General features: G+C 46.8%; 2 protein-coding genes across 2 annotated transcripts; one reads left to right on the forward strand and one right to left on the reverse strand.

Annotated features, from left to right (window-relative positions):
• Positions 1–398: 398 nt before the first annotated feature.
• Positions 399–19184, reverse strand: LOC119170625 (protein ILRUN). The gene is made up of 6 exons (XM_037421843.2): positions 18893–19184; positions 18270–18424; positions 14927–15081; positions 10627–10813; positions 9453–9595; positions 399–804 (listed from the first exon to the last, which is right to left on the reverse strand). Exons 1-6 carry the CDS (start codon positions 19045–19047, stop codon positions 730–732), a joined length of 870 nt encoding a protein of 289 aa, XP_037277740.2. The 5' UTR covers positions 19048–19184; the 3' UTR covers positions 399–729.
• Positions 19185–19642: 458 nt separating this feature from the next.
• On the forward strand, positions 19643–21145 carry TfIIB (transcription factor IIB). Its single transcript, XM_037421842.2, has one exon. The coding sequence runs from the start codon at positions 19808–19810 to the stop codon at positions 20753–20755; it is 948 nt and encodes a 315-aa protein (XP_037277739.2). The 5' UTR covers positions 19643–19807; the 3' UTR covers positions 20756–21145.

Below are 21145 nucleotides of genomic sequence, written 5' to 3' on the forward strand. Positions count from 1 at the left end.
ATGTCAGTTTGCACATTGGCATTTTTCACACAGCCATTAAATTAAGCAACTGGTCATGTCACAGTCACGGCACTGACTTCTGTCACGAGAGTGTTTTCTCTTCAAAAATGTTACGCCAGCAATGCTAATGGCGTCAGGTGATGTCAGCGGCATGTGATTTTTGAGAAAGAATGGAAAAGAAAGTGCTTCTTTATGGCGCAGATGTGATAGAGCGCGATGTGGCTGCTTGAAGCTAGCTTGAATCCACCACTGCTCTCAACGAAATTGTGGCAAAGGGTCATTTTACACACTTTGAGCGCTGGCCGCATTCAGTGTACTAGGAGGCTTCGGTCAATTTTCTATGTTGTCACGGCTTAGCGTAGACAGCCCAATACCAGACTGCACTTAAAAACTATAGCAATATGACAAGTTTGTAGCTTTTTGCACTCAAATCAACAAAGCAACACAGCAGTTAACCCAAAACACTCAATAACACTGTCACTATATCGAGAAAAAAAATCTTTAAAAAAGAGAGAGAGCGAGAGACAGTCACGCACTCAGCCGCCTGCCAGTTCAAAGTCTACACAGGCACACGCGAGAAACCAAACAAGCACGCGCCAAATCAGGGCTTCACACCGAAAAAGATGCACACACTCATGACGGACCACGTCTTCGGTGCCCCACAGCAGCCAAGAAAAGGTTAGGGGCGTGGACACAGAAGAAGATGACAACAACCATGGATGCATTCTCTCAGGACATCATTTCATCCTGGCCATGCTCGTACGTGGGAAGCGGGCACTGAATCACCGTCTCGCCAGGGATGTCCTGCACATCGCAACCCCAAATTAGCATCAGCGTGCGATATACATCCTGCCCCACAGGGCTGCTAATCTAATTTGCTGGTTAATCAGATTTGCAGGGTACACAATCAAGTCAAGGCCAACACCAAAATAGCTCCGAGTAGTGGTACAGCTCTTGCAAAAGTAACAGCGAATGTTTAAAGGGACCATCCACAAGATAGATTCGAGTAGCCCAAATGTATAATGATTGTGTCTTATGATGACTGAAATGAGATATTGACCCCAGAAAGTGAGAGGCGAACATTAAACATGGTGTAGCCACTTCACAGTGGCCCTTCCGACACCAGAGCAGCCAGCGATGGTCCCACAACTGAATGCTGCCCATATTAAAACCAAATTGCAGCTGCTCCGACCAGGAGGCATGTTCTTATTAATGAGATGATATTTTTTTAAAAGCCCACGAAAATTTAGATTCACACCCTAGCAATCTCGAGTTCGAAAGGGCAGGTTCTTTTGGGGGTTTTTACCGCAACAGCGATTACAAATGCGGGTGTGCTGGTGGAAGGAATTATGAAAAAGCTGTTCTGAATGAAGGTCCATGAATAAAGTATAATAAAGGGAAAGTGTTCATGCATTCCCAATGTACACGTGTTTTTGTGTGGACGCTAAGCACATAAATTAGATTGCGATGTCCAAAAATAAAAAATTGGCCCGGTATCTGCACGTTTCAATGCAAATATTGTCGAAAGACGATAGTCTTGTGTGTGGAGAGAGTGAACAAAACCTTTATTTGATGTTCTGCGCAAAAAAATTGGTGACTGGTATTCTGTAGTCGGTGCGTTAGAGTGCCTCGATGTGCGCAGCGGAGGCGAACAAGTGCATCGAGGCACGTCACATGTGAGACATGAGCGCTATCTGGCAGTTATCTTGGAAAACTAAGTGCGCGGTGTGCGTGCCCGTCTCACGCGATAAGTTGTAGAACTCAAGACGACGGGTAGGTGCCACCGCCCTGTCGTCTTTGCAACGCGTTGGAAACACTTGTCTTTTCGTGTGTCAGTGCAGCGTGATAAACGCTAGTCCTTAGAATTACTTGTGTATGCTTTTTCTAGTATAAAGAGATATGTACAGAATATTGATGTGTTGTTATTGTACCTCAGATATCCGCAATGATTGCAATATTGTACCTCAGACATCTGCAATATGTGCAACTTGAGCAATATTGGTGGGCGCTGCGGATGGGGTTGGATTTTGGCCGTTTCGGGTATTGTTTCAGCGGACAAACAGACAAGTCCACCGACAGACAGACAGACAGTTAGATAGACAGACAGACAGGCAGACAGACAGACAAAAATTTTTGCGACGAAGGTCCCCAAGAAATACTATTGTCTTTGATAAAACATGACAGACGTCCTGACGGCACACTTGCAGTTATTACTGATGATTGCTTTAATTACATGCCGCACAACTTTTCAAACGAGCTATCAGCGGCGTTCCTGGAATGGATGATCTCCGCCAATGAATTGCCACCAGTTTCATGCTACCGATTGGACTAGAAGTCATAAGCCCCTGCGGGGAGTGCATTTTGCCATTAAGCGGGCTTGCACAAAAGAAGTTGCGTCGGCACCAAACATCAAATCGTGGATTACTTAAAATGCACGCGGGACCGCTTTTTATTCAGTGGAATAATTCTAGGTATGTGATTCTGACTTTGGTGGCTCCGAGAACAAGGTGCACATGTTATGACATGCGGACGTGGCTTATGCCAGTGCTAGACGCTCCCAAATCTGACTTTGGCGCAGTTTGGCGTAAATTATATAGATATTACTGGGATGGCTCACTTTAGTGCAGTTAGCGCATAAGTGAAATCACTGCATGATGCCACATTGCTGCGCGCACACTTGCAAACACACTGAAAGTAAGCGAGGCAGTAAGAATGAAAAAAAAAATTGCTGAAGGTCATAACGCGCTCATGAAGGGACGCATGTTCTTGTCCCATCATCATCCCCCTCCCTACCTACGTATCTTTCAGCCTGCTTGCTTGTACAAAAGGTGAGAGATAGCACATAAAGCGTGCAAGCAAATCCCTGTAACTGTCATTTGTGGTTAACAGATTCTAAACATTTTTGCGTCAGTCGACTTTCAAGGCAATAAGCTTTTTCAATGAAGTCATTCATATATTACAAGTGAAAACGGCCCCCTTAAACGGACATTAAAGGAAAACAATGACTTAGTTTAGATTGACAAACTGCACTCTGAGAATTCTAATGTCATGTGTTTTATCGTCATAAGTTCATTATTAGCAGTTAAAGAGTGTTCTTTAAGGGGGGAGGTGGCATAGAAAGAAAAACTTTTTTGTTTGTTGACCTAAAGCAATGAAATATGGCATGCATACTCGTAAATGTCTTGATTAGGAAAATGTGCAGTTTCATCGTGATACCTTGAGTAGTTCTGAAGTTACGTCATGCTACATGGTTCCATTCATATTGTCACGGTAATAAAATCAGTGCAAGTAACAGTGTAGCAAACAGCGGAACAGCTTCGATCGAGCAGCGCGAGTTTGTTGTCTTTTCTGTCGACCAAATCCTTGACACGCACATGTAATGATGACGCTAGCCACGCAACAGCCAGAAACCCACTACATGCTCGTGTCATTACTCGCCCTCTCGAAAAGCATTGACTCGATGCTTTCAAATGTATGAAGGCAAGAGCAAGTCTTCAGCGTGAGTAATACGGCTTCATCCTAGCCGCGTGGACGATGTCCGGCTGGGCACCGTGATGGGAGGACTGCACGCTGGGCTCTTCGATAACTTCGTAGTTTACATCGCTGAGGCGCTGAAGAACCCGGTGAGGGCCGAAATAACGACGCAAGAGCTTCTCAGAGCGGCCGCGTTGGCGTACGGGACTTCTTTACGAGAAAAGACCGTAAAGAAGCTAACCTATACTGAGGCTAGACAGTAAACTGAGGGCCTTCGGTTGCGAAGAAGTCCGCCGTCCGGTGCGAAATCACAAAGGTGACCGCTTCCTCAGATTATACCGGTGCAGGGTTTGAATGCGGTCCGCCGCTCCGTGTGTGCCTCGTTGCTGGGGCGAAGTGCCGCAGGGCTCTGGCGCGAGCTCGTCAGACCGTGATACAAAGGGTTTCAGGTCTGCAATGTGGGCACGGCTGAGTTTTCCCAAAGGGGATCTTTCAGCTAGTACGCGCCACGGACGCTCACTGACAATCGGTTCATAAGACCGGGCGGCTTTCCAACCCTTGGCTCAACCGTTTGTCAGACGTGGCAGGCTCGGAATAGCGATAAAAGCCACGCTTCGTGCCGGGCCAGGTCACAACATTGCTCAGTTTGCAAAAACTTTCGAGCCACTCAGGTGACCGGCCATAGGTTCGTCGTGAGAGGATCGCAACAGTGCGGCTCTCAGACTTTTGGGCATAACCACCTTAAACGGGTCGACGGACTCGTCGTCAATAGCTATATACTTCAGCAGGAGCCCGTCATGGTACAGCAAAATAATTCTGCCGGGGACTCAGCGACACACGCTGTTTCAGCCCCCTAATCGCGCCCGCCGCAGAACAAGCAGCGTAACAGCGCTCCGCACCTCGTCAAGACGGTTTGACGGCGCCCGCCGCAGAGCAAGCAGCGTATACGGCACTCCGTCCCTCTGAGATTCAAAACGGATCACTTTGCTGAGCCTTCAGTAGCTCTTTGCTGCTGAAAGCGATTCCCATTCTCCCAAATGGGGGAGTCTGGTATCGCGCCCACTCAGGACCGCAGCTACCGCCGCGTGCACGGCGTAACGTGTTCGCTCTCGGCACGGTGGCCTTCGGAAAGTTCTCCCGCTCGGCCGCCACGCAGTGCGCCGCTTACCTGGATAGCAGCCAAGGTCATCCTCATGGGGACTCCCCCTTTCCGCCGCTGTTTCGCCCCCGACACTTGCATGTGCTAAGGCACCGCGAGCGGCCGTCGCACCGAAATCCAGGTTCTCGGCAGACAACAGGGGCACGGGATAGCGCGTCAGCTACCACGTAGGAGTGTATTCACCACAAAAAAGGGTGACGACACGGGCGAGCGCCGAAGGGCGCCCGTCGATAGAGGCGGTGGCCTCTTTATGCAACGCGGCATGCCACGAAGCAGACATGTTGCGACGAGCCTGAATCGCGCAGGCGAACTGACTCGCTAAGAGCAGTCAAAAGCTAGAGCTTTTGATACCCCGTTGGGCGCCAATGTGGTGTACACATATCCCGAAGGAGTACGGCCACCAGCGTGGGTCCGGTCTTAGCGAGCCGCAGGGCACGCGTTAATCGTCGCCGTGGCGAGAGCACGATACTGCTCAAAGTCGCAACACTTTATTGTGGCAACACCAAACGCAGTACAGCCCGTTGCAAAGGCGCGGTGGGAAAGCAAATAGGCTTATCCACGCCACGGGCACAAAAGTACTACACAGGGTGCCACGAGCACGTCTCCGCGGTAAAGGTGATCCACGGAGACACCGGGACCAAGGCCCGGTTGCTCGAGCGAGGGCAAAGGCGCTCGCGTTGGCTTCGAAGGGAGACGGGTCGGCGTAGCGAGGCCACGCACTAGGACACCGTACCGCCCTTCGGCCGTGCGTACGCAGCGGGGCAACAAAAGGTGAGCGTTCGCATCGGGCGCGAGGCGCCGTCAGCAAAGTCCGACGAGCCCCGAGCAACGGGAGTCGACGGACGGAAAAGATTGCAAGGCTCACCGTTTGCTATCCCGGAGGGTACTGTCCGCCCCTGACGCAGCGCGCGAAAACCTCTCGGGAGGCTCCACGCGCGGCGCCACAGTCAACATCCACTACCGGGTGAGGGAGTTAAACGTCACTCCGCTCTCACAGCGCGGCAGACAGCAAAGGAGGGCAGACATGTCGGGACATGAGAACGGCAGAAAAGGTGGCAAAGCCTGCGCAAAGGCAGCGGGCTAGCCTCAATTCCCACACAGTGGAGGAGGGGGGGTGACAAGCTTGACTGTGGGGTCCGCTACCGATACGTAAAATGCCTGTCGGCGGTTACAGGAAGCTAGCGAGAGACGTGCTTCGTTGCTTGCGAAGAAGCACGTCGCCACAAGTGCACTAGCGCATTGTTCTTGCCCGCAGTTTCGTCGTCAGCGGAGCTAGGGGTAAAGACGACTCCGATGACACACTGCGCAGATAGACTGCATACCCGCTTGTAGTAATCTGATTGTGCATCCCCTTACAGCTTCATTGCTTGCAAAGAAGCAGGTCATCACGAGTGTACTAGCGTGTCGTTCTTGCCTTCAGTCTTGCCGTCAGCGGAGTTAGGGGTAAAGACGACTCTGATGACGTGCTGCGCTCGTAAACCGCGCACCTGCTCGTATTAATCTGATTGTGCATCCGCTTACAGCTCCTAACTAAAGCATAATTATATTCTAAGTGATAGTCGACTTGTGAACACGTCACGAAGTAGCGATTTTCGAGAGCCATATCCTCGCAATGCACAAGCAGCAGACGACGATCTCCTGGAGCGAGCATTGGGCCAATGGCAAGGCGAGCTGAGGCAATATGGCGGCCACAGCCAATCAAGGGCCTCGAAACGACCTTCCATCATTTGCTTTTTGTGCCCTTGTTCTTAAAGGGAAGAGCCAGCTCAGGCGAGAAATTTAAACACTGAAAAATGCTCTTTCCGATGAGTCCAAGAAGCTGGCTCCAAGCCACGCCATCGTGAAGCTATAATTTTTTGAAAATCACCGTTTCCCACGATTTCCAGAAAAAGCTTCACTACCTAGGAAGGTTAAACTAATTTTGCGAAACACGTCTGCACTGTTTTCAGCGTAGATATATTGGAATCAGATAGAAAAAGGGTTCCAAAAACTTAAAACAAGTTTCAAAAATTAATTTTTTATCATCTTTTGCAGTCCCAAAGCCGCATCCCCCCTTAAATTTCACGCCAAAACATCCGCATGTGACGTCAGAAATTAGAAAATGTATTTTTGGTATACAGCGAGATTGACTCGAAATTTTCTGAAACTTCGTATGCAATCTGTATGGGACCAACAGATAACACTTTACTTCATTTTTATTGATCAGAAGGTATGCAGAGCAGAGAAAACACCTTCAAAATCTTCTATGCCACGATGTTTGATGCAGGAATCTCAAGGTGGCATCTCCACCCGCATTTTCTTTTCGCACAATTAGTACTCGCTTAGCAAGCATCGTGTGGCAGTAAAAGTGGTGTTGCCAGGATTTTGAAATTGCACTTTTCTAATACACGAAAAAATCTTTTTTCTCTTTAGTGTCCCTTCAAGCCGGTGACTGCTACCAACGCAAGGGGAAAACTGCCCTCTTTTTGCAAAGTAGTTTTTCCGTCTTTCATGTTATTATGAACACATTAAGGGGGGACATGGGTCTTAGAAGGTCAAAAATCGCGAAAAAATTGATTTTTTAAAGCAGACATTTTCGAAATCTGCGCAAATTTTTGCACTTATCTGAGAAGTTTCTAGCTTCTTACGTCATTATTTCTGGCGCAAAATCAATTTATAACATCCCTGTGAGATGAATGTGAGCGCGAATTGACGCTAAGGTCGCGCTTTTTCCGCGCCAAACTGTTGCCGTTAAACACGAGCTATCGTGCTCATCTTGGTCTCGTTTGGAAGGGTCGTTCTTCATCTTCGATTTCCAGCCACCGCTGGCTCACCTTGCTCATTGGTTTTTTAGCAAAAACGAGTCGAGAAGCACTAGCACGCGATTCAATTGGCTGCTTGAGGCACGTGACCAAATTTAGGCATTCGATTGGCCAAGGGGCGCTTTCGGCGTCTGCTTCACCATCATGACGCGCACGGACATGCGCCATTTTGTCATGGTGTTACTGACTGCTTGCGGCAGTAAAGAAGTTCCGTGCTACAGTAATTTGTAAAGCAGGTGTGGCGGTCGTTCGTTTGCTCTGAACTTCAGAAAGATCCCCGCTATGGCTCAGGACAACGAGAATAACGAACTCGTTGCGGTCAACGGCGGTCGCCGAGTCACCGGTGTAGGCCTAACTCCCGTACGAGCCTGTTGGTTGCCCACAACGTTACTGAGAATGGCTGTGTTTTGCAGCCTCATCAGTTAGAGGACAGCAAGTAAAAAGCAGAAGTGAAGCTACCAGAGATATCAATCTTTGTAGTGACGGAACGGAAGTGCAGTCTTATCGCTAAACCCTCCGATGTTGTGGTTCCCCTCGCCTGACGAAAGGACCTCGAACTGCGCGATGGGTCGTCAGAGTGGAGTACGCCGCGCGTCGACCAACATCAGAAAGTCAATCCGTTCGCAGTGAACATGCTCGCGACCCCCGCAATGGAGGCTACTGGCAACGTAGACCGCTTTTAACGACGTGTTCTCAACGTTGTCGCGATCTCTGCTCGAAAATGCGGCAGTCTTACGTGAAAAGGAAACTAACACCTTGGCACTCGTGTAGCCTCGAAATCGATGAGCGAGGGAGCAACTTTGGTTTGCGACACTTACGGGTAACTTATTCTGGACAAGCCGGAAAACATTGCCACGTTATTTGATGGATCGTGGATGACGCACGCACATTTGTCGCACATCGCTGTCAGTACAGTCAACGAACTGATAAGCGGCCTCGCGGCAGACGAGCACACGGCGACAACTTGCTACAGGACTAGAAGAAATGACACGTTCGTACAAACAATCAGTCCTATTACATTCCCGGTGCATATTAACTGACTAAAAGTATGTGTGCCATGATATTTTTCCCTCAAAACGGCGAAATTAAGTTTTAACAGCATTATCCTCGAAGCACAGATTTTGACCACTTTCTTTTGCTTGTTCGGTAAAAGTGGACCTAGGACAGCTAGAGGTGTAATTTTTTTTGCACAATGTAGCTAAATGTGCACAAAAAACAATGCTGGGAGCCTATTTTTAATAGGCAGCTTCAATTTTTTATTTTAATATAAAAATTTCTGTATTTGGTTACATGTAATGAACTTTACTGTGTTGTAATTCGAGAAGTACTTGTTTAATTTTCGATCAGCTTGCAGCATTGCACTCGTTAGGCTTTCTAGCATTCATTTATATGTCAATGGCTATGTAATTATAAGAGCATACATTTTTACAGTTAAAAATGTTAGAATTCTTTGTTTTCTTTATTTTCTCAAAATGGCAATTTTGTACACCCTGCATGAAAATTACTGCAATATATCTGAAACTATTACAGATAGCAGAATATTTTATTTGCAGCATGACGCTATATGTTTGGAGCACACAACATAGGAAGCAGAATTTGATTACTCTTGATGCAAGCTTTTCAAACTAGTCTTTTGTGTGACCACACAATGGCCACATTCTGGGCTGTGAAGTTTAGTGTACTGTAAAGTTAGAAATAATGACCCATTCAAAAAAGTGCTTCTTATGTTGCATGTCTTATGCTTTCTACTGTCAATCCCTATGTTATTTATAAATTTTTGACGGGTGGTTATTTTTCTATTATGGTAAGAGCAATAGAAATTGTTACCTTGATTATTTAATTAACTAATGAAGCTACAGAAAAAATAACTACATTTTTAGAATTCTGAGAACAAACTATGTAAGCATGCCAACTTTTGTTACACTTGGTTCAAAAATAAATGAGAGAGCTTTAAGAACCATGTCCCCCCTTAAGTGCGGGGGTACTCAGCCCTAAATGCAAGAGAAAATGGCACTCACCGGATCACGGATGCCGGACTGCATGGGAGAATGAGGTTCACTACTGTTCTGCACATCACAGACGGCAGGGCAGTCAATGCGGGTGACAGGAAAGCCCGGGTATGGTGAGAGTGACTGTTCACATGTTGTGGGAAACTCTGCAGCTGCAAACGCATGCCTAAATAAAACAACGTCCGGCACATCCAATTCAACAATATAACATTGCACAAATAGAAGTTAAAAAACTTCCAAATTTTGTTCACAATAATGACAAATTTATAATGCAACTAAGTCGCTCTTTAATGGACACTAAAGGCAAATAACAATTTATGTCAGAGTGAAAGCTCAATGTATGTCTAAAGCAGCAATATTATCAACAACAATGCCTTCCTTACCAAGAAATTAAGCTAAATGTACCACACGACGGGCCCCATGAGTGGGATATTTTGGAAATGACCCCGATGACTTGAAAGCGTCCAACTACAATTAATCACTAGTAACTAAACTAGCTGCAATAAAAAAAAAGAAACCTTCTGTGCATAAAGAGATACAATAAAATGCTGCTTGTCTTTTTCTCTTTGACATAAAAAAAATAAAATAAATGCCTGGCATTACTTTGGCGAATGGTGCGACTGGTCCAAATTACCGTTTTCGCCTGGTTAGGCTGAATAGGTTGTGCTATCTAGCAGAGCCCAGTTGAACCAAGCAAGAACTATGGCCTCCATGACGGCAGAAAGCGAACAATTTTAACAAAGATCAAAACAGCTTGTGAATGTTTCGGAGACCATACTCAACTAAGCTGTTATGCTGCCAAGTGCCAACATAGTTGAAAATGCTTAGCAGAAACATGGACACAGCTACCATAATGACTGAATTTAACATCAGGTGCTGAAACTGGAGATTCAAAGAATGAATTAACAGTACAGCGATACATGGGAAAGAAACTGAGGCCCATATCCAGTAATCAGACATCCCTCGTTTGCCTTTTCACAGTATGAATACACTGTCAAGCTAAGCCACTTCTACTGCACACATCTCTCGATTACCACATGATAAAAAAATATATGCACCTGCCTCTAGCAAGATGGCACAAGAGACTGTATGGAGACTTGTCATTTGGCTACAATGTGCTACATCCACACATCCACACACAATCTCGCGCAAAATAGAGGTCTGATCAAACATGTCAAACTACCTTTGGGCGATGCGAAGGGATTGGCGGCCGTGGGGCACGAGACACTGTTGTGTGTTGGAGAGCCTAGCTGGTGGAAGGCCTCCATCTGTTGGGTGACCGCCAGCAGACCCCCTTCAGCCACTGTCAGGATGGCCCAGATGACCTCGCCAAACACTTGGCCTCCCATCGTGCACATCCGCCACTGGCCCTGACAAGACCAAATGGTGAGGTGAAGTGGGTGTTAACAAAGAACACTACCCCTTATCCAGCATCGGTGTAAAAGATGCATTCAAGCGGCGCCTTCTGTTATGCCCTGTGCCTCAACAGGGTTGGCTGTCTGGTTGATTCTTAGGGGAACTATAATGTTTTAAGTCAACCCTGCAGCTCAGACACGTGCCGTAATAGAAGGCCTTGAATTAATTGCATCTAATTATAACACAAGAGCATTTCTGCACGTGGCCCCACCAAAATGTGGCCACCACAGTTTGGAATTGAAGCCGTGAGATCATGTTCAAAGACACAATTCCATGGGCAATGCTCCGTAGTTGCACATCCATAAGGTGAGCGAGGGATAATAAAATTGAATAGTTTATTTCAGACATAGTTACATACAATCTGAAATATGTCCACGAGGCAAGGCAAAAGGAAACTCGTATGTCTCCTAAGGAGGCCTTCATCCCAGACTCGCTCGTTGGACAGACAAGAGCAAAACCAGAGAAAATATAAGTACAATGCTCCAGGAAAACATCAGATAGACAGACATCATCGAAACTTCGTTCTGTCGGGCCAATGGGCCCTTATCTGTAGCACGCACGGTGGAAGTAGGGCGAGGAAAACACAGGCGCATTGCACATGCGCGGGACGAGCGTCAGCATCCAAAAGGCCACAGGGGTGGAAAGGCGGGGGGGAAGATAAGAAGCGGTGCAAGACAAGCCCAGGGGCTTTTTTCTGTGGCAGGCGAGCGATGGGATGCAGCGTCTGTCGCGCTAGGCGCAAGGGGTGTTTCCGCCGAGCGTGCTACAGAGGCGAGGCCTCTCCAGTTTTGGGGGCGTCGGCTATAAGGCGAGCCGATGGCCCGTAGTCTACGGCGAGTTGCGTGTGAGTGTTATTTCTAGCTGTTATGTTTCGTGCTGGCTTTCCTGCCGTTGTTTCGCTGTGTATGTCCCATTGACCGCCAGTCTGGGGGGATTGTTTCTTCCGGGTTTTCAGTATTCCTTTGTGCGTCAGTGTCGTGTTGAGCTGGTTCGGAACACTGTTTGTGAATATTTTGAATCATGCATTAAAGACGCTTCTCGTTCCCTGCGTTGCTCGCTCGGGCACTGCGAATTTCGGCTAACTGACCCCCCTGAGCGGAGGTGGGGCCTTTAGTTCCAAAGAGAAAACATGAAGATCGTTCTTAATGAAGAAAGCAGAGTCACAGTTTGCTCAAACAAAATTCAGCAACTGCACAGAACCTTTTTCCAATAACCTATAAAGCAATAACAATAAAGACATCTTATAGAAGGTACATGGTAGACATACAGAACAAAAAGCTGCGTTACTTCTATTTAGTTTACATCATATTCTTCAAAACTGCTAACTGTTTAATCGAGAATACAGCACACTTCAACTGCCTTCCACTATCTCCTTCCAGCAGATGAAAACAAAGTAGGAAATCAATTTTTTTTCGCACGTTTATAATTTTTCGTACTCGCTCACGGTAAAGCGACTTCGAAGGCAGTTTAACCACTGCCTTTGGCACTCAGCCTCAGAATAAAGTTTGTAGTCACATGCAAGGTCCAGTGTCACATAAGAGCTCGTGATGTCTTTAGCAGCAGCAACTGTCGGCTCTCAGCTTACTGAATGTGTGCGGCCCGTGCATATTGAATGCACACCAGCAGGAATTCACTGGCATGCTACTTTAAAGAGCAGGCCATCGTAATGTGTGCTTGCGGAAAAGAAAACTGTGCTTGCCTCTGCACAAGTTCCACAATGACAAGCGTCATTTTAAATGAGGAGAGGCCAGCATGTGCACTGCACAGAAATGCCCGAGCTCTGCCGTGTACCAGACCTCACTCAGACCTTTTACTCATTCATCACAGGCATGACAACTATAAGCCAGAAGACAAGGAAGCCAGGAATTCGCCACCATGGTAGTGAGCCTGCACTTTGTTCACCACAGGAGAAAGACCTCTCTCTCTAGGATCTTCAAGTCACCATGTCCCGCTCCAACCAATTGCATTTCATGCCAGCAAATTTCTTAATTTCATTGGTTCACTTAACCCTTTGCTGCCCTAGGTTGTGCTCCATATCTCATGTTATCCATTCCAACAATCAGTGGCAGATCCAGAGGGGTGGCGGTAGGGGCGATTGCCCCCCCCCCTCTCCTATTGCTTGTCGTTGACCTCTTATCACCAATTAGAACAAACGAGTGACCACTATGAGCATACATTAACAGTATTTATGCTTTGAAGGGGTTTTTGTGCTAACAAAAACAAGAAAAGTTAGGACTCCGCCTCCTTTCTCCAGTGTTACTTCAAGCGACTGCCCCCTGTAAAATGTGTCGCTGGATCCGCTTCTGCCAACAATATAATTGACTATTGGTTATCAGTCCTCATGACACAGCCTGCTCAGGTCCATTTATTTATTTTAATATCTAGTACATAGACATTGTCTAAAATAGTCCACCAGGACAGTGCAGCGGTTACGGGTTCGGCTGTTAAACCGAAAGTTGCAGGTTCGATCCAAGTCGTGGCTGTCACATTTCAATGAGCGTGGAATCCTAGGCGCTATGTACTGTGCGATGTCAGTGCATGCTCATCAGATGGTCAAAATTTACAGAGCTCTGTAGTATGGCGCGCCTTATAATCATATCATAGTTTTGGTCTGTAAAACCCTCTTATATTATCATTTTTAGCCTTGTTTCCTGATCCATCTTACTGTCTTTTCATCTCTTAGAAGTATGTCCATCATTTTAGCTTATACGATGAAATACTTCAAAACGGAGGGAATTATGTGGAGAAAAAAACTGCTGAATGCTTACGGAAGCAGTATTCAGGACCCTTACAGAACAAGTCTGATGCCCTGCTGATTGGGATATGGCAGCCAAGGTATCTCCATTAATTTCTGCGGGTATTTCTGCGCAGCAAATATAAACCTCGGAGCATTAGCCCCTTTTACTACAGCTCACAATGAAAATGCTTGCAGGCTTGATAACACACCACAACATAACACACACATGTCCTATATCATGGGATGTGGGTGTCATACACATGTACAGATTGTTCTGATGCTCAGGAGCAGGTATTTTTTACTTCTTACTGGTGTTCAGTAAAGTAACAAGCTTTTCAGCCAGCTAATGAAACCAAAAGACAATTGAGCCATGGAAAGCATACGAAACATTCTCTGATGTTTTGAATGAACTGTAGTGCAATTACTTAGGTCATACATTACACTACAGTTAAAAAGAGCAAATAATGTCCCCTATGCCATTAGCTTCATTGGTTGCGCTGGCAAAGAAACGAGCCTTTTGAACAATTCCCCTTATTTCATCTAAAGTGTTTGAAACTCTTATCTGAAGCTCCTACACAAACACCGTTTCAGAATCAATGGGGAGTTTTTGAACAGGGGCCCAAATCATTTCAGCGTCTCCAAAAAATAGCGTCAAGGTCACTGCGCATGCGGGAGACCCAAACAGTGTGTGGGTTTCGCATTGGGGATGCTATATCTCGAATTTAGCTAGAGTCCCAAAGCCTGCCCCAAATGTTTTGCATCAAGCAAACGTGACAGCACCCACTGAAGCGAAGGCTCTAGGCCAAAACTAGAGTCCCCTGTAAAAGGGAGAGTATCCAAAGCAACACAGACCCTATTAGAAACCTCTTAGCTCCTGCTTGATCCAAAGCGAGCACACACGAAGGTGTGCTCGCTTTGGATCAAGCAGGAGCTAAGAGGCTAAGAGCCCTAAGCTTTTGGGCCCCGATTCGAAAACCCCCACATTCCTCTTATTCTCGTAACCCATACAGCAATCTGCTTCAGCCACAATCACTTTAATGAGGAAATCGCAAACATCATTAGTCAGTTTCAATGTTACTGTCTTTGGTGTTTTATGTACCGAAACAAATTAGGCTATTAAAAATGAGAAAATGGAGGGATTTGGATAACCACTTATGATGTGAACAGACATTATGCTATACATGCGCCCTTTTAGGAATTCACCTCCTTCAAAATGCGACTACTGCGACCAGGATCGAACCTGCGACTTTTGGCACTAATTCACCAAAGCAGCTCCTAGCTAGTTTCAATGAACTACAAAACAATAAGAATAATAAGTAGCAATTTTCACCTGGTATACACCCGGCTTTCCAGGACTCGACATTTCCACAGAAACGTCTGTCGTGTGGCCTGGCCTCAGACTCTCCACACCGACTCTGTTCATGTGCCCTAGGTGGTCACCGCCAACAAACTTGAGCGAACATGCTGGCGGCCAGTCAGTGTCCCCTGGGGAGAGCACAATGTAGGAGGAAGCAGGCCACACATAAATTACGTCATGCATCCTCAGCGACTTGCCATACTGGTCATCGAAAACAGACCAACGCCTCCTAGAAAAATACTATGCCTGGAACGATGCCAGCTTTCCCATTAGAAGAGCACCGCTACATGTTTCGAGTGGGCGTTGTGTGGTGAAACTGGCGACTGCACCACCAGAGCCGGCAAGAGAAACGATGTCAGCAACATTGCGTGGATGAAGCGGCGAAGCTGGGTGCTTCGTGCGGATGGGCAGTTCTGCGCTCATGAAGTGCGTTTGAGGAGTGCCAGTTCAACAAACGCCAGTCATTTCCTTGCAGGAAGTTCGGCTACAGCTTAAGAGCTTTTCGCAACAGGGGTTTCCTTTAAAGCAGCGCTGCAGCAGGGTTCCTGTCGATTACTCCTCACTGCACACTACAGCATTATGTGTTGGCATCCAGTCGTGTCTTGAAATCGTCTTCAGTCACTGGTCACGTTAACTGTTCTCCGAAGATACCTGCAACTCTTTTATTTGGGCACGCAGGAAAACTAGGTTTCTAGGCAAGACAAACACACTGGTTGAGAGCACATCACTCTTTACATGAACACATGAAATTAAGGCAAAAAAAGCTCCCCAAGAACAGGCGTCGTAGCTTTTCTCTCATGCGTCTATTTCTCTCAATACCTGTTTATTTGCGCAGCATCATTTTCAACTCGCTTACGACGTCGCGTCGCCAGCGCATTCGAGATGCCTTTCGTTGAGCTCTAGCAACTCCTCCGTTGGTTTCAACAACGCTGGCAGTCTTTCTGCTGACGCGCATTGTGTTCTCTGCTTGGGTTATCAACAGCACCACTGCATGTTGCAAGGATTCACCACTAGAAGCTCTAGCTAATGTACCGGTGGAAAGGAGGCAAACGGAAAGGGTGGAGCAGCGCGCGCTTTTGTAGCTCACGTCGTAGGCATAGTCTTTTCTAGAAGGCATCGAACAGACACTCCAGTGGCTTCTCAAATTCATCAACTATCTCCATCAAACTCAATAACTATTGCAGCTGGCACCTACAACCTAATATCTTAAAAACCTCTGTCCAATAATGATTTTAAGCCTGCATTAAGTCTCAAGCGATCCTTCAGTGCAGCCGAGCATGGTACTACTCACTATGTATATCTTGATCATAGTCTTTCACATCCCAAAAGTGCACAGAATTTGCATCTTATAACTTCACAAGTTTCCTGATTTAGAAGAAAGTTTTCCTGTAGCAAAAAAACTAGATAATGAAGTTATTACAGCAGACTCTACATAATAAAAACTAAATAACCAACATTGAACAAATGGAACACTGCCATCAAGATTAGTTGGCTGCCTACAGGCCCACTGTAAACAAACTTACACAAAACAGCTCCCACATTTGCGCGGCTCAAATGTAACTTCAGCCAAAACTTTTCCACCTTGCCAGTGTATAAAATAGGAAGCATCAGACTCACGTATCATCTTGTAGTGCTATAAATAGCTAGGACAATATAGTCCATAAAAAAATTATGGGAACATTTATCCAACCAAACCACAACAATGTTGCAAATATATTTCCATCCCAAAAACTTTGCAAGGCAAGTAATGATCCCCAAGGAAGAAGGGAGCAACAGAGATTAGGTTGGTTCATGAAATGAGGTTTCCAATACTGTTTTGTTCCTATCACAAGGCACCAGTATCACACACGGGCACTTTGAATTGTGATGTGGGCAGGGTCAGATTAGATTGATTGATTGATTGATTTGTGGGGTTTAACGTCCCAAAACCACCATATGATTATGAGAGACGCCGTAGTGGAGGGCTCCGGAAATTTCGACCACCTGGGGTTCTTTAACGTGCGCCCAAATCTGAGCACACGGGCCTACAACATTTCCGCCTCCATCGGAAATGCAGCCGCCGCAGCCTGGAATCGAACCCGCGATCTGCGGGTCAGCAGCTGAGTACCTTAGCCACTAGACCACCACGGCGGGGCAGGGTCAGATTAGACTTCAACGCAATAGTCACTGCAACACGGTACAAACTAATCGGGCCCGAGTCCAGTGCCAACATCAACCAACTGCGATGCACAGATTGTGATTGCGTTGACCCAAGTTGGGCCTGATTGCTATCTCGTGCTCATGTGACACAAGCATAAATTGATGGCCCTTATTTACTTAGAGAAGACAGCTAAAGACATCAGTATTATCATGACAAATGCATACGTATCACTTTATTAACACACAATGTTTTATAAGTGCTAGATATGCAACTAAAAGCCTGCAGTGTTATTTTCGAATTCCGATAATCATGCAGAATTTTGAGGGATCTCTTTGTGAATAAGCATAAGTGCGTATTTGTAGGATCTGTTAGTGAATAAGCGTAACTGCGTATAAACGACAAGAGGAAAGTCTTTTCTTTTACAACAGTAACATGAAAATACATGAATGCTTTAAAAATTAAAGCATTGATGATAATGTCTGCATCCTCCCCATAATATAAAACTTCCAATAGATTGAACCCATTTTGCAGCCTCCAAGTTATAAGCAAAGCCTGCCGCATTCATTCACTTCTAAGATTGCAGCTGGATCCTTAATTCTCAGCTTGGAAGCATCTGAAATGTATTAGTTTAAAATAGACTATACCTGCTTGGTTTCATGATAATTATTACATTAAATGTCCCTCAACAAAAGCATGATGAACGGTCAAGCACAGTAACCTCATTTCGGTTAGCAGTAATAAACACCAGCCATGGTGGTTATTTATTAATGCACAAGTTATAATCAACACACCTTCAATGAGACCAGTCATCACAAAAAATGCACACAGATCACGCCCAGTGCATTGTTTACGATTACATTCAAGCTACGAAGGTTAAGCAGTGCAAATATTTGCAACTCTGACAAAGCAGCAGTCAAGCTTTGCTTGGATCTGATAACCGTATCAGCTCATAATTGATGTCTGCTTCTGTGCTCAACGCATGAGTCAGCTAAACGGAAAGCATTCAAGATAATGAAGTCGGTGAGAGGGGGGAGCTCTTTTATCCATCGCGCACACATTGCTACGATATCCATGAAATACGGAAATAAAAAAAGTCACTCTTTCTACGCAAGCACAGCGGGTCGAACGGTATATGAACGGCCGCGATCGAACGAAAAGTGCGCGACGTTATCTTACCTGTGTTCTGTATCCTCCACGTCTTGACAAACCTCGTATTGGGAGGCACAGCTTCGCCTTCGCCAATGGTAACATCCTTCACGAGGGTCATGGAGGGTCCGTTCTCCTTGGGGGTGTCGATATCAAAATAGGAGCACACAGCTGCCTGCAGGTTCCTGTACAACGCGAAACCATTGTGATATGTCAAAAAGAAAAAGAAAACAAGTACGGACAGTTTTGCGCTCGCCAGAAACTCTAATGGGGCTTCATGGGCAGGCTTCATGCCTACGATACACGCTTATCGCAGAATGTGGCAGATATGCTCATCTTCACGAAAAGGGCAGTGTGGTTGAATTGCAGCCGATTACGAACGAGTGACGCTTTGTTGAGTGGTTTCGCTTCGCGACCCGTACGCCAAGATCGCAGGAAATACTATTGAAATCACTGCCAGCGACATTGTGGAAATCAAACTCGCTGCTGACGGACACGGAAGGCCGAATCACAACGCGGTGTGCCCAGGGCAAGCCCCCTGCAATCGTTCAGCATCACGAGATGAGTAATGCAGTAGAGCCTAACCCTAACGCTAGCGCGCAAACGAGCAAGTGTCAGCGCCTTGCGCTTCCCGTGCGCTTCACCAGACTCACCAATTGTTCATGTCCAGAAAGAACGCGCATTCTGTGGTGTTGAGCTGGTACCCGAGTACCTTCTGAAGTTGGCAAATTAAAACATCGCGGTCGGTCGTACCTAGGCAGCTAAATTGCTGCAGCAAGTTAAGGTCCAAATCACTGTCAATATCCATCGCTGCGAGCGACTTGAGAACTACCCATCAAGAACAGTTCGTCGTTTTCCCACGCCGCTGCGATCGAGTACTCGAAAGCACTTTCGTCAACGGCATATCATCCGCTCATAAACACAGACAGACGCCATGACGGTGCAAGCGAATGATGACGTAGTGACTGGTGTCTTGTGGGTAATATTACAATTAGCCACGTGTTGTTGTGACGATTCTCATTATCAATGATTTCATCAGCTGGGCCGCCTGCTATCTTCGTTATGCCTGTCAAAACACACAAAACCGCGTGAGGGCGCTACTTTTCTAACTAATTGTGATGTGTTGCATAAATATTAAAAACCTCTATGGTGTGAACTGTGTTGATTAAAAGTTGGTTATTTAAACGTAGCTTACCAAAATACACGGACAATACATTAGACACTCACTATTTTTACAACATTTTGACAGTCGCATTAACGCTTTGTACGTAGTGTTAGTATGTAGCGCCACCTGAGTTGACGACGCAGTTGCTGCGACAGTAGGAGTTTTCGTCTCCGTGCAAGGCCTGCGCGCCACGGAGGAAGGCCTGCGCGTTATTCGCGTAACGGAGGCATCCATTCAGTGTGCGTTCGATTTTGATCCATAGGGTTGCCCAGTACACTGTCTCGTTGAAGCCTACTAAATACGTCTTATCAGATGCTTGGCGCTTGGTGTTGTGCGTGATCCTGTGCATCGTGAATGTGGAGGTGGTCAACTCCCCGTTGAAAGCAGCGCTCTCCGCTTGGCAATGGCATCTGGGTCTCGCGGTCCTAACTCCCGGGTGTTCTGCCCCGACCACCCGGATGCCGCGTTGGTGGAGGACTACAGGGCGGGCGACATGATCTGCCCGCAGTGTGGACTCGTCGTCGGCGACAGGATCGTGGACGTGGGCACGGAGTGGAGAGTGTTCTCCAACGAAAAGAGCAACAGCGATCCGGCCCGAGTCGGAGCGTCCGAGAATCCTCTATTGAACGGCAGCGACCTGGCCACGATGATTGGCAAAGGAACGGGAGACGCTAGCTTCGACGAGTCCGGCACGGCAAAGTACCAGAACCGCAAAACCATGAGCAGCGCGGACCGAGCGCTCATGAACGCGTTCCGAGAGATCAGCAATATGGCAGACAGGATCAACCTGACCAAGACCATAGTGGACCGAGCGAACCTTCTCTTCAAGCAGGTCCACGACGGCAAGACGCTGAAAGGGCGCAGCAACGATGCGATCGCGTCCGCGTGCTTGTACATAGCTTGCCGCCAGGAAGGGGTGCCGCGCACCTTCAAGGAGATATGCGCCGTGTCCAAAGTCTCCAAAAAGGAAATCGGCCGTTGCTTCAAGCTCATTCTCAAGGCTCTGGAGACGAGCGTGGACCTCATCACGACCGGAGACTTTATGTCCCGGTTCTGTTCCAACTTGGGCCTGCCTTCGTCCGTTCAAAAGGCCGCCACGCACATAGCTCGCAAAGCCGTTGAGCTGGACATCGTTCCCGGTAGGAGTCCCATTTCGGTGGCGGCGGCTGCCATCTACATGGCCTCGCAGGCCTCCGAAGACAAGAAGTCTCAAAAAGAAATCGGCGACATAGCTGGCGTGGCTGACGTGACCATACGGCAGTCGTATAAGCTCATGTACCCCCGCGCTGCCGAGCTGTTCCCCAAGGACTTCAAGTTCTTCACACCCATTGAGCAGCTGCCTCAGTCATGAGACAACCATCCCTCACTTTTGTTACCCTCTTTACTACTTTCACGCTGCTCTTCTGCGTCTTTTCGTTCCACCGTGGAGAAGAAAAAAAAAAACGTGACGTCTGCAGGGATTATGTGCTTTCGAAACCTTAGGGACACTTTTTTGCATTTGCTTACAGTAATGGCACCAGCACCGTATTTACTTGGATACAAGTATGCACACCTATCAAATAAAGCCAGGCAAAGATTGGGTAGCTGCCGTGTTTGTGCCGTGTTGGCCGCTGCAATCCCACAGCGACCATCTTAAAGATCAGCGAGCCTGTTTCACACTCTGTGGCACAAAATTGTGGCAATAACAGTGGATGAATTAATTGTAGTCATTGAAATAAAAGTAACTTTTTAATAAGTGTAA

This window comes from Rhipicephalus microplus, chromosome 2, assembly GCF_043290135.1.
Source record: "Rhipicephalus microplus isolate Deutch F79 chromosome 2, USDA_Rmic, whole genome shotgun sequence".
Classification (NCBI taxonomy): domain Eukaryota; kingdom Metazoa; phylum Arthropoda; class Arachnida; order Ixodida; family Ixodidae; genus Rhipicephalus; species Rhipicephalus microplus.